Raw genomic sequence first — 16,110 nt, 5'->3', positions numbered from 1 at the left:
AGTCGTTTTAGTAAAAGAATAAAAATAATTAAAAGTTAGAAATAATTAATACATACATTTAATCACTCAAAAAGTTCATATTTAATAAATTAAACAATACAAATAAGTAATAAAAATACACTAATGATTACAAGATTTAACAAAACAGACTAGTTATCTCTTTTAATATGATGTTTGCTATAATTCTTATGATTTTTAACAGAAAATTTTTTTAATTTTGCATTTTTTCCCTTCTTTCAATTTTTTTTGAAACTCTTAAAGTTGTGACAATTGTAAAGTAATTTCATGGAAACAAAGGAGAAAGGAAAGAAAAAAAGGCAAAATTTTAAAAAAAATTTGTTCAAAATCACAAAAATCATAACAAATATCATGTCAAAGGATATGGCTAGTTTGTTTTGCTGAATCTTATGATTATTAATGTAATTTTATTGATTATTTGTATTGTCTATTTTTTTAAATTCGAACATTTTGAGTAGTGAAATGTGTGTATTAATTATTTCTAACTTTTAATTATTTTCATTCTTTTACTAATTCAATTTATATATTTGCATAAGGGGTATTTATGAAATAAAAGTTTTACCTCTCTCCTTAAAGTACTTTTTTAATGTTACTTTTTCTAATTGGACCAATTTGTTAGGTAAAGCTTAACCTTGGCGGAGGTATGTGTACTTTTATAAAATTTAGGGAGGCTAGTGAAATTATTATAAACCTCAGGGGAGGTTCTGAAATTATCCCCAGAAACTAAAACAGGAGAATTAGGGCTTTTAGTCAGTCAGTCGTTCGTCTTCCTGTTCAGCAGCCGCTCTCTTCCTCTCCGCTACCAGACTTCAGTCACCAATCGATCAAAAATGGTAAAATTTGATCTCAAATTTGCACCACTAGATTTAAATCTCTGTGCATAATTTTGTTTTCTTTTGACTTGTAGATCAAACATTTTATGGTCTATCTTTTGGTCCGGAAACTTTAGTTTGTCGAAATTTTTTTTCCTTAATTTCTACGAATATGGATGGCGTAATCCTGTTGTAGCTTGTAATTTGTAGTGAAAATGTAGTTTTTCCGTAGATGATATATTTTGTTTGGCAGCTATGGCATGTAAATTTGACTGATTTGTGAAGAGGAAAGGTTTTGTGAAGTGGATACCTGGGATATGTAGTATGAAATAAAGACGGAGATTTAGGTATTTTAAGGTTCGCAATAAACAAACAGCATGATGCTTAATTTTGACTATATAGATTGGCAAAGGTTGCGATATTCGAGCTTTGGCCTTCCCTTGAATTGTCGAAGGACATTTTAATATCTAAGTTTTATTTGGTTTCTTGGGGATGGCATGAGAAATTATTTGGTTTGCTTTTGGTTTACTGAGCAAGGAAAGCTTCTTTTCGGCTATCTGATGCCCTTGTGGAAAATTCTTATTAACTAGTATTCTGCTTGCAATTCCAAGATTTCTGGGTCTAACTGGTTTTCAAAGGATGCTGAGAAATTAAGAATTTCTTTTCCATGTATGTGTTTTCTGCTGTATTTACTTATTGGGTTCTTCAACTCATTGTGGATAGAGGAGTAATTGTTCATAACTCTTGAGAGGATTTATAATTGTGGAAATGCATTATCTCTGGTGCAGACGAAGAGGACAAAGAAGGCTGGAATTGTTGGAAAGTATGGTGAGTTTAGCTCCTGTCCTCTGCAATTATCTAATCTTGTGATTTCTCACAGTGGATTGTGGTTTTTTAAGTTTGCATTTTCATGTGGATGATAATAGACTTATACGGTGTCATATAGCGTGTAATGAATGAGGGTATAAATGGCATGCTGCAAGAGTAGTCTCACTTGTTTGATGAGAAGACCGTGCATCTAACTTCGAAATTTGGTAATTAGGAACATGTTGACGAGATATAGCCAGTGTAATTTTTAATATAATCAATATATCAATTTATGCTGTTCAAAATGGTCAGTAGATTCTTTTTCTATTCGATGAATATGGTGGCTTGAGGTTCCATTAATCATTTACAGTTATTTTCTTAAGTTGCTTTGATTCTGTGTTTTTGAACTGATGTTCATTCTGGTTGTAGTTGACCGTTGCATTTGGATACAACTTTAGCTCTGTTACGATAGCCTGTGTTTGTGTGCTGAATTTATAGGTGCAGGTTCGAGTTTAAATTTTATGTAATTGCTGACAGATTTTTAATATTCAGGTACACGCTATGGTGCCAGTCTGCGGAAGCAGATTAAGAAGATGGAGGTTAGCCAGCATAGCAAATACTTGTGTGAATTTTGTGGAAAGGTTTGGCTTTTCTTGTTGATACGTGTTGATTAATTTGGAAGACAGTTTGGCTATCAAAATATGAAGTTTGTTCTATAGGATGCGGTTTAGTTCTAATGAAACGTTGATGATCACGCAGTATGCTGTGAAGAGAAAGGCGGTTGGAATCTGGGGCTGCAAAGATTGTGGCAAAGTTAAAGCAGGAGGAGCATACACATTGAAGTAAATTCACTGAAACTGACACGTTTACATTTTTCTTTTTCCTCTTGGCAATTAACTAATGATGTTTTCTTTGTTTTTCCTTCCTTTGCTGTGCAATAGTACTGCAAGTGCTGTGACAGTCAGGAGCACAATTCGGAGGCTGAGGGAGCAAACTGAGAGTTGAGCTTGAGTCAGATTTTCTTATGCTGATTGTAGTACTGGACAGCTGTGTCTTAAATTAGATCTTTTCCCTGTTTTGCTGAATATGTTGCTGTAAAAACAGCTGGTTAGTTGTCAACCAACTGTTGGAGCTAGATTTTGTTAGACAAAATTTCTGTTATGTTACTATTAATCGATGTTTGAATTACTATGGTGCAATTAAATGGTTTCACGAGATGGCTTTTGGAATTCTTATTTTCACCTTTGTGATGTGTAGTGTAGCTGGACTGCTGACAAAACTACCGCCTGAAAGCAAGCTCCAATGTGAAGCAAATCTTTGATTTAAACCCATAACCATAAAGCACAGTGCTATTCTGCTAAACTAGGCCTGTCTTGAAGCTCAGATTATGGATGTCAAATAGCAGAACTGCCCTTAAAGCTGTGAAGTCCTGAACCGGGGGTTCAATTTTGTTGCTAAATTTCACACTTGTTCAAAGTTATCGGTTTTTAAATCCGGAAATGCTTGCGTAGGGAGAAGGTGCGCTTTTTGGCAGTGTCGAAGGTGCCCGATTATGCTGCGGTTGCTATGATGCTACTTTTCTGCTTTACTATTAAGTATTAATAGCACTATCCAACGCGAAGCAAAAGCAACCGGTCTACTTTTTTTTAGGGTTAATTTCACTTTGACCCCTCAAATTATGCCCTTATTTTCACTTAAGTCCCTAAACTTCAAAATGGGACACTTAAGTTCCTAAACAAAAAATTCGTCTCAGTAAGGAAATATTTTGACGGAATCTAGGGTGCCGTAAGTTTTCCTAGAGCGTGCAAACACGCTCTGTTAACCGAAGGGCATAGATGGAATTTTCTTGTTAAAAGGAAAATAAAATTGGCCAAGAGAGGGAAAGTTTCCCGCTATTTGACTAATACCCGCGGGTCCTTACATGACCTGCTCCAAATCCAAATCATAAAAAAGGGTCGGATGTGCCCTAATCAAAATGAGAACAAAGTGGGACTCCTCAAACGGGTTGGGGAAGAACGAAGACAGAAGAAAAAGAAGCAGGCTACAGCAAAATAGGAGGGATGGTAAAGGAAACTTGTAATTGCGGAAAACAAACACTACTGATGACATCATGGACACACACAAACCCAGGAAGAAGATTTGTTCGATGTCCTCAGTATAAGGTAATGAACAAGAAGTTTTTATAATTAGGCTTAATGTTGGTATTTAGGTGTTTTTGTGATTTGTTCGATGATATTGTGGTATGTAAATAGGAATTGGGAGGCTATAAATATTGGGACTAGGTTGATCCAGAAATGTGTCAAAGATCTAAGGAAATAATACCAAGACTATTACGGTCCAAGAACAAGATTGCAGCTGAGGTCGAGATGTGGAAGGAGATGGCCAAGGTATAGCAAGGAAATGCGAGGAGGTTAAAGATGTACCTGATGCTTCATTGGGGTGTCATTCTCCTGTGGCTCTTTTTCTTCAAATCTGGGGCAAAAGGTGAAAATGAAGTTGGAGAAGAAACTGGCCTATGATGTGGGAAATTATTATTTTTGCCTAATGCTGGGATCAAAGGTCATTCGGGGGATGGTTATCCAAGTTTCCTTAGTTGTAGGTTTTCGGAATAGGCTGTGTAGTGAACTATGTAATATAAGCTGGTTCTAGTGTTGATACTGCAATACTGCAATGGATGAGTGTTTTTGCTAGTTATGTATGTAATTTGCAGTATCAACTATTATTTTCGAATGTAATGCATTATTAGTGGAGCCTAAGTGTACCCTTGTAGTTTAGGGACTTAAGTGTATTTAAGAAAATATAATATAAGGATTTAAATGATGCTTTTATATGTGTAAAATAATTGAAGTATCTCATCATTTACATCATTTATATAGAATAGTTCCTCTAAATTGTTCCCTGTTATCCAGTTCATTATAACTTGGTACCAACCACAGCATTTCGTAGAGAAAAAGGCAAGCTTAGCCTTACACAGATAACAAAGAGTGCTGTAACATTATCAGGGACCACTCTTCTGAGTTGCATCCGTCTATATAGTCCACCTGCCCTCCTAAGTATTGTATATTGGGAGGATCTGTGAAGTCACCTTGATGGTGTATTTCCAAAGTGAATGGTTGACCCAAAATTGCTTCATTACCACCATCTATTATTAAAAAAAAAAGAATTTTTTAATCAAAAAATTAAATTTAAAAATAGGCCAGTAGTACGTTCAGGACCCCAATGTCTTCAATGGGGGAGCATTAGGATTCCAACGAAGAAGCATTTTGGTTCCAACATCACAAATTTCCAGACCATTTTCGAAATAAAAAATTTTCAAGTAAGTATATTGCATATTTAAATATTTTCACAAACCCTAATATTTTACTAATCCCCCACTTCATCAGCCTATTTATCATTTTTCTATGTCAATACAAATCCCGATCCATCAACATATTCCAATTGCACACCACCCCCTAATAGTATTAAAGTGAAATTTTGAAGGTTCTTACCAGTTTCCATCTTCACATTCCCTTTCTTTGCCTTTACTGGAGATGCCTTTCGATGCCCTTTCTTCCTTCCCATATCACCAGCTATGAATCCCGATCAATGGTGGATTGCTGTTTTTCTTTTTTATTTTTGGCTAATGCTACTGTTCTGCTCGTCCCTTTTCGAATAGAGGCAACAATGGGGAACAATTTCTTCAGACAACATCTAAAATATTTACAGGTGAATTTACATTCATGTCCTCGCTTTTTCCTTCACACAACTGACACAACCTTCAGTTAATAGAGCGTGTTTGCACGCTCTAGGAAAACTTACGGCACCCTAGATTCCGTCAAAATATTTCCTTAAGTGAGACGAATTTTTTGTTTAGGGCCTTAAGTGTCCCATTTTAAAGTTTAGAGACTTAAGTGGGAATAAGGACATAGTTTGAGGGGTCAAAGTGGAATTAACCCTTTTTTTAATCATATGAGCACAATATTTTTGGTTTTAGTACTAGTTTTTTTTATGATGATGGAATTGGAATGAGAATTGTGGCTAATTAGTAATTTTAATATTAGTTTTTTTTGTATATTGCAGTGTTTTATTTTTTAATTGCCAACTATTAATTCATAACCACTATCATTATTTTCAATTATTGGAATGCGCTAAATCTATCTAATTACAATTGTCAGCATAAATGAAATTTACTTAATTTTAAAGCTTTTCATTTCACTTTCATTATTCACTAATATTGCAATACAATAAATATATGTAATCATTAGAAAAATAAGGGTATTTTGGACATCATCAAAAATAATTTGGATGTCATTTTCATTTTATCATTTTTTATTTTAAATTTACTCTTATTATAATTTTTATTTTATCATTAAAAATGGCTTATGACTTGATAGATGGATTTGGTTTACTCAAACCAATACAAACGAAGCATTACTATATTATAGTCAATAACAATGTTTGTCTTCCCCTAGATATCAGTGATTTGGATGATGTTTTTGATATTATTTGAATTGTATTCTAACTTTTTAATTCATTTGTTATTTATTTTATGTCACTTTATAAATAGTTTTTATTTTTTTTTTTAGTTTTTTCTTGTTTCGATCGGTTGCTATTAATGATAATAGTGGTTTGTATGATGTTATTTCAAATTTCTTTTTTCTAGTTTAATACTACTATTTTTATAAAGGTGTCATCATTTTTTGTATATTGAAATTTCATTGAATGTAACATGAAAATTTTTTCATATTAGTAAAAAGTGCATAATTGTAAAATTTACTCTTGATATTTGTATGAAGATATACAAATAAATAAGGGTTCTCCTATCCTTGTATGTTTCTTCATTTTCTAGAGAGTATATATTTTTTAAAATTTATTTTTTTCTTTTTACAATCTCAACTAATGACTAATAAGAAATTTTTCATGCTTTAATTAAGATATTTTGATACGTATAATAATTGGAGATGGAGTCCAAGGGTAGGTAAATAGTTGTTAATGAACAATTTTAATTATAATTATCAATACTATTAAAATGTAATCAATTAGAGTATTTTATTTCCTTTAATTAGTGTCATATCAAAATGTAATAATTCTAATTAAAAGACAAAAAGGTAATTTAAGAATAATAAAAATTAAAATAAAAAAGTGGTCCATAATGATTTTAGCTGGACATAATTTACGCAACTGAAATTATCCTCAATGTGAATGAAAGCGGTGATTTTGCACGTAAATGAACTCCTCCATTTCGAACGTTGAGAATCGAAGGAAGTCTTGGAAAGAGAGATGCAGCTCCTTAAACAAAGGAGGAAGAATTGAAAACTTGAGTATGTGATCACGCGCATCGGATCAGTGGAAGGCAGGCGGAGATGCCATGCCCAATCCCAAAGAAATCAGTTAACGCTGTCCAGAGTTATAAACAAATCCCCTTATATCATTTCAATGATTATCTTCATCTCCTTGGCGATTGCATATCATCAAAATCATTAACACCAGGCAAACTAATCCATCAAAATCTCCTCAAAAACCCGAACTTTAACACCAAAAATAAATCTTGTATTACGTTACTGGATAAGCTTTCTAAGCTCTTTATTACATGCAGCAAACCAGAACTAGCTCATAAAACCTTCAACTCAATCCCAAGCCCAGAAAGGCAAAAGAAGGGAATTTTATGGAACCAATTGATTAGGTCCTACGCTTGGGAAGGACCCTTTGAGAACGCCATCCATTTGTACTATGAGATGGTGGATATTGGAGTCAAACCCACAAAATTTACATACCCTTTTGTCCTTAAAGCTTGTGCTGCATTGCAGGATATAGATAATGGTGTGAAGATTCATGATCATGTAAAAAGAGATGGGCTTGCCTCAGATGTTTATATTTCTACTGCTTTGGTTGATTTGTATGTTAAATGTGGGTGTTTGCTTGAGGCGAGACAGGTGTTTGATGAAATGCCTGAGAGAGATGTTGTTGCATGGAATGCAATGATTTCAGGGTTCTCGATTCATGGGATGTATGGGGATGTGATTCATTTAGTTTTGGAAATGCAAGAAGTGGGAGTGAGTCCTAATTCTTCGACTTTTGTGACCATTTTGCCAGTGATTGGGGAGGCGAATGAGGTGATTGCTGGAAAGGCTGTTCACGGGTTGTCGGTGAGGAGGGGAATTGATAGTGATGTCATGATGGGAACAGGGCTTTTGGATATGTATGGAAAATGTGGGTGGTTAGTTTATGCAAGGAGGATATTTCATGCAATGACTTTCAGAAATGAGGTGACCTGGAGTGCGATGATTGGAGCTTGTATTGCTTGTGATTGCACTCAAGAGGGGCTGGAATTGTTTGAGCAAATGAGGGTGGAGGATGTTGGAAGTCTTTCACCTGTAACACTTGCAACTGTTATCCGAGGTACGGCTAAGCTGATTGATCTGAAGGTAGGAAAACAGATACATGGTTACACTGTTAAGTTAGGGTCCAATTTGGTTTTGATGGTTGCTAATACACTTCTTTCAATGTATGCAAAATGTGGTATTCTGGATGATGCAACAAAGTTCTTTGAGGAAATGAGTTTCAAGGACTCTGTTTCTTATAGTGCTCTTATCTCTGGATGTATTCAAAATGGAAGTGCAGAGGAGGCTTTGCAAATTTTCCGTGCAATGCAGTTGTCTGCAGTTGAGCCAATATTAGCAACCATGATGGGACTCTTGCCAGCTTGTTCACATGTGGCAGCTCTACGACATGGGTATTCTTGTCATGCTTATTCTATAGTGCGTGGATTCACTGCAGATGTGTCGCTTTGTAATGCTTTAATTGACATGTATTCCAAGTGTGGTAAGATTGATGTGGCCAGAGTTGTTTTTGATAAGATGCATAAGAAGGATTTAGTCTCTTGGAATGCAATGATCATTGGTTATGGAATTCATGGACTTGGAGTCGAAGCTATTTCAGTGTTCCAGAATATGCAGGTTGTCAGACAAAATCCAGATGAAGTAACTTTTATTGGTCTTTTATCTGCTTGCAGTCACTCAGGACTCGTTGCTGAAGGAAAGCATTGGTTTCAATCCATGAGTCAGGAATTCAGCATCAAACCAAGGATAGATCACTATTTGTGCATTGTAGATCTTTTGGGTCGTAATGGACTTTTGGATGAGGCCTTCAATTTCATCCAGGGGATGCCATTGAAACCTGATGTGCGTATCTGGAATGCGTTGCTTTCTGCTTGTCGGGTCTATAAGAAAATCGAACTGGTAGAAGAAATATCAAATAAAATTCAGAGCCTAGGGCCTGAAAGTACAGGCAATTTTGTTCTCTTATCAAACATTTACAGCACAGTTGGGAGATGGGATGATGCTGCTGACGTTAGAGTTATGCAGAAGGGGTTGGGTTTCAGAAAGAGCCCAGGAAGTAGTTGGATTGAAGTAAATGGGGTTATCCATGCATTTGTTGGTGGAGACCGATCTCATTCACAATCAGCCAAAATAAATGAGAAATTGCTGCAATTACAAGCAGAAATGAAAAAGTTGGGCTATATGGCAGAACCTGATTTTGTTTATCAAGATGTTGAAGACGAAGAGAAGGAACACATCCTTCTTTATCATAGTGAAAAGCTTGCTGTTGCATTTGGATTGCTAAATCTGGATGAGGAAAAAGCCATTTTTGTCACAAAGAATTTGCGGGTTTGTGGTGATTGCCACACTGCACTTAAATTTATGACTCTTATCACAAGGAGGCGAATAATTTTGAGGGATACGGTTCGCTTTCACCATTTTTCGGAAGGTGGATGCAGCTGTGGAGATTTCTGGTGAAAAAAAATAAATGAACACATAATGAAGGTTGGCAGTGCCATGAACCAGAGTCTCTCAGTCTCTCTCTCCCAAGCTAAGCTCGGAAATCCAGGGCCTCAAGCTAGGTACTCCAAACACTTCCTGTTGATCTTTTATATCCATATGACGTTGACTGATTTCTAGAAGCTTAAGAATGCTTCAACCGTGACATAGGTTTTATTTTTAGTCTTTTCACACGCGCTTAGTTACATGGTAATTCTGTTCTAGTCCTGCAATATGTATATATGTTGAGTCTGAAGGATAGCCTTGTCATTAGCCTGAACGATCGGAGTTATGCTGGCACTCGACATACCTGGTAGTAGTTTTCAGGAATGTGATGCGTAACAGATCCCTCTGACGTCTCTCTTTCTCCTGGACAGACTTGTTGTAGTTAACAGAGTGCTTGCTATTGGCACCTATAGTCTGGTCAATGGCTAATATAGATTACATCTTTGTTTAACAGAATAATTTTGCAAACTCCAAATACCATTTAAAAATAGCTCTAAAACCTCTCAACCATATCCATCTCTACATTAAAAAAAAAATAAAAATCTCTCAACCCTATCCAGGTGTTCAAAAAAAAAAAAAAAAAATCTTGTTATCTTCAGCCGTTTTGAGACAATATTTGACAGTTTTCTTGTCTTTTCCACCGAAGTTTCTTGTGTTCTTTGTAACACATACATTGCAAAGAAGCACCAACCTCAAAATTTCATAATCTTATTCTAGTTGTGTCAATCCATGCCAATTATGGAAGGGGGCGCCAGCTTGAAACATGAAATAGTTCTGTAGTTGCCTTTGCCTTTGCAGTACTATGTTGTATTTTTCCGTAACAAGTATCAACCATGCCCTACAAGAGAAAACGTATCAACGGCTTTTAAGTGACTTGAGACTTTAAAAATTAGAGATTTTGGATTCTAATTCCCCTTCTCTCCGCCCACTTCTTAAATTCCGTTCCTCTCCTACTAGGAAAAAAAACATAAAAATGCTTCAGAGTTTCAGCACAACGTTCATATTTTCACTTCTTGGTTGTCTACAAATTGTTTATTTACTAGATGGCTCGGTAGTGTAGCTCCATTCATCACGAATCCAAGGAACACAAAATCGAACACGATCCAATTTCTAGTATCTTGCTTCACCTTTTGTTCTTACTTTCTGTTAGTGATCAATTTGCATTAACAAGCAAAAGCGTAAATACTGCATTCACAAAGGCAGTGCTACATTGTGTAACACTGAGCATTTCTTTTACAGACATCGGACAAGCTCTGAAAAACCATCTAAATCCCCAACACACTGGGGTTCCTGCACATACATGTAATTACATTTACGGTAAGTGGACCAGAAAAAAAATCCTATTACTGAAAAGGGCACTTCAGTGCTCCACACATTGAGTGCTCTTATTATGTACATTTGGTAAAAACTTCAGTAAGTGAAGCATCCCTCTTGCTCCACGATCAGTCTTTTGCTTGAACTGACGGTGGTTCCAAGCAGGTATACTTCATAGTTTCTTCACCTCTAGCAGATTCAAAACTTAGAAAGGTAAAATTTGATGACGAGAAGGGAAGAGAAACAAGAAAATCCACATTACATGAGCATTTCCCTTTGCTGTTCTGATGGAAAAGCAACTTCCAGCCAGCCCTTGACAATTTCTGTGCTATTGAGACTCACAAACTGGTTTTGGAACATTGACATTGTTGTTGTTCTGGGGCATCTGATTTTGGACAGCTTTCACAGCGGCAACTCTTGCTGCGTTGGCTGCTTTGTTTGCAGCTGCTACAGCTCTCTTCACTCTTTCCTCTGTATTTGGCAGCTCAGCTGCCTTTTCTGCAGCTCTTCGTGCTTCCTGCAAGTTATAGTAAATCGATTTCCTTCTTATGCAGAACTAACACACACCTATAAAAGCAAGGGTAGAAGAGCAGCTGATCCTAGAAGCTAAACTATTCTGGCAGCAACTTAATGGAGCACCTAGCCTTTTCACGAATAAAAACTATCAGGAGAAAACAAACAGTTAAACAAGTTGTGCAGGCTACTCAAATAAATTTGATAGAGAACTGTACAACAATTTCATAAATATCTCTTTTCACTATACTGCTATTTGAAAACATTTTTATTCATATTCCATGAATTAAAAGTAAAACCATTTTATTTCATTTTGAAAAATCAAAGTAAAAAGGATAGAAAAGGGAAACATGCTTTAATTACCTGAACAGCATGAAGGACTTTTGAGTTGTCAAGTGCAACGGAAGATCCACTAAGGATGCCTTGAATGCTTGAAGCATTAAGAATCCCATTTTCCCAGTGGCCAGACTGTGTTTCTCCATTTCTGAAGGTATATGTACCAAAACCTTGCCTTCTTCCCTCGTGCCAGGCTCCCTCATAACGGTGGCCATTTGCAAAGTTATAGACCCCAAAACCATGCATCTTGTCTGCAAAATATTCTCCTGCATATGTATCCCCATTTCTGCATGGTGATAAACAACAAAGGAAAAAGCTCAGGCAAAAGAAGTTGCAATGATCATATTTCAAAGAATAAGCAGAGCTTCATATCAATATTCTACTGACATCCTATCATCAATACAAGAAAGAAAGGTGATAATATGCTTCACCTTCATACAAATTCTTTTCCTTAAGATAAACAAATTGAAACAAAAAGCAGTCTGATGGAATTAAGTTCAAAGCCACTCCTTGCTCCTTGGAGTCGAGAAAGTAGAAGCATGGTAATCAAAGCAAATTGAGTGTACTGTACTTTCTTAAGTTTAGGAACTGTCAGTTTCTCTTTTTGCAATCTCTGGTCCCATAATACATTAATAAGTTTTGACAGAAGTTCAATGCTCTACTCTGCCCAATCAACTCAACTAGCAAGCTTTCTCTCCAGCTGTATATCTCTAACCCACTTGATCTTTCAAATTTTCAGCTTTTCAATTTAGTTTCTAGTTGTAGTTTCAATTGCTGCAGTAGACCACTTAACAAAGACAGATTGCTAAGCCTCACGATTTCCTTTCAAGTTATGGGAGGATATGCTACAACCTTTAGCATAACATGAAATCAAAACAAAACTATCAGTTAGTCCTTGCATCCCACAAAGATGGTTTAAAGTTGACTTTCATGCATTAGTATTAGAAGTTTTCCTTCTAAGAAAAACTCATTATGCCTAAGCAATAAAGGTATAGAACATAACTTCTTCAACCAAAGAAATTGAAAATTTTAAACCAATGAATTTAATGAAAAGGGTCACCCACTAAACTCTCAATTTGATCAACATCTGCTCTTTATTATTTCAAACTTGTTCATAGTACTTAATAATTACTATCCATTGGGCTTTAAGAACTGTTTGCCAAGTCCAAGATCCAAAAGTAAAATAGGCAGAATAATATTTCCATTCAAGAAATAATACAGTTTGAGTAGAAACCATTTGCATGAGATAAAAAGCAGACGTGGACAGGAAACTTCAGTAAAATGATACACTATTTTCTAATGATTAAAAGCCTCTTCAATCATGAGAGCCAACTAAGAATTAATCTTAATGTCCTGGCTTTAATTGCAGGTTGACACTAAGTAGATGCTAAGATTGTGGGACAACAAAGTCATTGATATATGGAGAGCTACAAGATCCAAAGACAATCCAAATATGCACAGAGTTCCTGTATGAATGGGCAGTTCACATCAGTCAAAACTTTAACTACCAGTGTTGCATGTTAGTGGCATGACTAATGAAGCATAGTTCTCAAATGGACTTCAAGCAATGACTCTAGGTTTAGAGTGTCTAGGAAAATCCTAACTGTTTTATGCACTCAAATCACACTCCTTTTTGGAAAAAGTGATCCATCACTTTCACTCACATGAAGAGATACCAATAACCATGGTATCCTAACTTCATCTTTGGACAAAATAAAAGGAATTACAGAATTATTCTTGCACCTAAAGTCATAGTTAAAGACAGCTTAATCGTCCAATTCCTTTAGAAAATAGAGATGTGCACTATTCCCAGCATAAGCCACAACGCACATCCACATTAAAGCCACAACAAGATAAAACAAGAGTTTGCACTATTTTGCCTGAGACAACTGAGAATGACCTGAAAATTCAAGCATTCAATGCATCAATAGGTGCTCAAGATTCCTCCATATAGATCTAAGAACGGCAAATGAGTCCAACCCCAAAGAAGTAGCTACTGTATTACGAAGCCCAAACATCACCCCAAATGACAATATAAAAATGGTTCAGATTAGATATCCATGGACATAAGTTCAAGAACACAGTACTAGGATTTAAAAATCGAAGTACAAAAGTTTACCTAAAATGGTAACGGCCAAGCCCATGTTTAACCCCCCATTTGAATTCTCCAATATAACTGCTTCCATCCTCGCAAGTAAGGAATCCACATCCATGACACTGCCCATTACACCACTCCCCAGAATACACATCGCCTGTATAAGACCTGTACAACCCAACTCCATGTCTCAATCCCTGCCTATACTGCCCGCGATAGCGACTCCCTTTTGCCCATGTTTCAACACCATAGCCATCATACTTCTCATCGACCCAATCACCTTCATACCTCCCACTCAAATGGTAATAATAAACCCCACTTCCAGAGCATTTCCCCTTATGAAACTCCCCCTCATAAACATCCCCATTGCTATACACCTGCACCCAAGACCCTGAATTCTGCCTCTTTTCAGATTTAGGTTTGCTCCCAATAGACCAAACAACTGGTGGACTGTGATGATGCTTTGGTGGAGGGGCTAATGATTTGAGCTTAATACACAAAGTTTTCTCAAGAAACAATCTAACTGAGGGAAATCTAGGAAGGGCTAAATTGAGCGAAACTACAATAAAAGCAGAGAAAGCAAGAAGATAAAGAAAGTGAAGCAGGAAAGGCCAGTGATGAGTTGAGGTGAAAAAATAAACACCAGGCAAGGAAAGCAGGATAAAAACCTTTAAGTGGACTCTGAACCATGAGGCATGACAAGAATGGTGAATAAATCGGAGAGTGATTCTTTTTGTTGCCAAAAGTACATGAAACGAAGGAGAACAAAGGTAAGATTGGTGGTTCGAAGAATCAGACTTCAACACGGCCAATTTCTTGTTAAAATGGTGAGGCTGCAGCGGCAAGGGTGCCTGAACAGGAACATCATCTTGATTGACATTGTGATGAAGAGCAGAAAGAGTTGGAGAACGAGAAAGACTGGAGCTTTGGGACATCATAGGCCTCTTATGGGGCGAAGAAAAAAGGGATTTGTTCTTTGAGGAATTTTGACAAATGGGTTCATGGTAATTTGAGAAATTTGAAGAAAAAGGTGGGATCTTGATATGAAGATGACTGGGCTTCTGTTGGGTTGGTGAGTGTTGGGTGGCAGATGGTAATGGTGGCAGTGGTGGAGGAGTTGACTGGCTCTGTGATTGATGAGATTGGTGAAGAAGATGAGTTGGGACGGTGATATTCAAATCGGAAGAGAGGCCTTTATTGGTGTCTTTTCCGATCTGAAGTTCGAATTTTTTCTGATGCATTAAAGCCTATACAACACCTGAAAAATGTGTACTACTACTACTCTACTGGTCTGTTTTTATCCTTCTTTTCCTTACGATTCTTCTTTATATTTTGTGTGTTTTTTTGTATGATGAGCAAAGTTTCTGTGGATTTTCTGTGCTGTTTCTTTAATCTCTTCAACTTGGGTGAGTCCGTGACTGTGTGTGTTTTTGGCCGTGGGTCTGGTGGTTTGAGTAGTTCTTCTAGGCTCAGGGGGAAGCGATGATGTCTGGACTCTGGACGTTTGCAGGGACAAAACCAAGTGGACCTGAATAAGTGGTGGGGTGGGGTGGGGTGGGGTTAAAGGAACTGAATTTGAGATTTGGATAATAAAAGTAATTAAGTACCTCGCCTTTGTTTAAAGACCCTTGGTTTTCATCAAATTTACCAACTAATTGAGGTTGTTTGGAAAGCAATTCTCCCAAGAAAAATTGCTAAGTTTTCCTCCATGAATACATTTTCCAATCACATTTTAAAATAATTATACATTTTTTTTATTGAAGCAAGTTTTCTTTATAGATAAGAAATCCACGTCTTATCTTAATCATGTTACTAAAAGTGATGAATTTTCTACTTATGCATTTTCGACAAGTTCATAAAAACTCGAAATCTTTTATTACACATATAATCACGACATTCTATTTCCACTATTTGTAATTATTGTCAAGCATACAATATGGCAGTATTTCATCTAAAAATACACTCATTCTTTGAAATCATATAAACTGCATCACGTTTCATAATTCTTACACCAAATTATTGTGTCAAAATTCACATAATTTTGTAGTTTTTGAGAATAAAGCATTTGTGCAATTGCAATAAAATGTCAATTTTCATACTTCAAAAGAATGAAATTCTCCATCATTTCATAACTCGAGCATTTTACAAAAGAAATTGCAAACTTACAATTATAGAGATATTAGTGTAAATTTGAGTGACTTGAGGGGTAAATAATGGAATATAGTAGTGTACTTTATTTGACTCCAAGTTTCCGCATAGCTTAGCTGCTTTTGAGATTTAATTGGTCGCTTCGCTGGGTTCACTTGCGCCACACAAAACAAACGCAAAGACCCGTTCAAAAAAGGATGCTCTGTGGATCAACGGCCCGCCATCAACATGGTCTTCTGCCTTTTGGGCAAGTATTTTTCCGAAA

The 16,110-nt window shown here is 36.2% G+C and overlaps 3 protein-coding genes and 1 long non-coding RNA gene across 4 annotated transcripts; 3 read left to right on the top strand and 1 right to left on the bottom strand.

Annotated features, from left to right (window-relative positions):
• Positions 1-719: 719 nt before the first annotated feature.
• On the top strand, positions 720-2,866 carry LOC113705649 (large ribosomal subunit protein eL43). Its single transcript, XM_027227569.2, has 5 exons — positions 720-851; positions 1,619-1,658; positions 2,190-2,278; positions 2,397-2,479; positions 2,579-2,866. Exons 1-5 carry the CDS (start codon positions 849-851, stop codon positions 2,640-2,642), a joined length of 279 nt encoding a protein of 92 aa, XP_027083370.1. The 5' UTR covers positions 720-848; the 3' UTR covers positions 2,643-2,866.
• Positions 2,867-3,660: 794 nt separating this feature from the next.
• LOC140013827 (uncharacterized) lies at positions 3,661-3,984 on the top strand. The gene is made up of 2 exons (XR_011820641.1): positions 3,661-3,799; positions 3,890-3,984. It is a non-coding gene; the product is annotated as an uncharacterized lncRNA (long non-coding RNA).
• Positions 3,985-6,813: 2,829 nt separating this feature from the next.
• LOC113706986 (pentatricopeptide repeat-containing protein At3g16610-like) lies at positions 6,814-15,068 on the top strand. The gene is made up of 2 exons (XM_072063076.1): positions 6,814-9,516; positions 12,972-15,068. Exon 1 carries the CDS (start codon positions 6,980-6,982, stop codon positions 9,410-9,412), a length of 2,433 nt encoding a protein of 810 aa, XP_071919177.1. The 5' UTR covers positions 6,814-6,979; the 3' UTR covers positions 9,413-9,516; positions 12,972-15,068.
• On the bottom strand, positions 10,603-14,938 carry LOC113706987 (uncharacterized). The gene is made up of 3 exons (XM_027229118.2): positions 13,722-14,938; positions 11,630-11,888; positions 10,603-11,270 (listed from the first exon to the last, which is right to left on the bottom strand). The coding sequence occupies exons 1-3, from the start codon at positions 14,936-14,938 to the stop codon at positions 11,082-11,084; spliced, it is 1,665 nt and encodes a 554-aa protein (XP_027084919.1). The 3' UTR covers positions 10,603-11,081.
• Positions 15,069-16,110: the final 1,042 nt, after the last annotated feature.

The sequence above is a fragment of the Coffea arabica genome, chromosome 8c, assembly GCF_036785885.1.
Source record: "Coffea arabica cultivar ET-39 chromosome 8c, Coffea Arabica ET-39 HiFi, whole genome shotgun sequence".
NCBI lineage: Eukaryota > Viridiplantae > Streptophyta > Magnoliopsida > Gentianales > Rubiaceae > Coffea > Coffea arabica.
The sequence above is the reverse complement of the archived record's forward strand: the minus strand, read 5'-3'. Positions and strand labels throughout refer to the sequence as shown.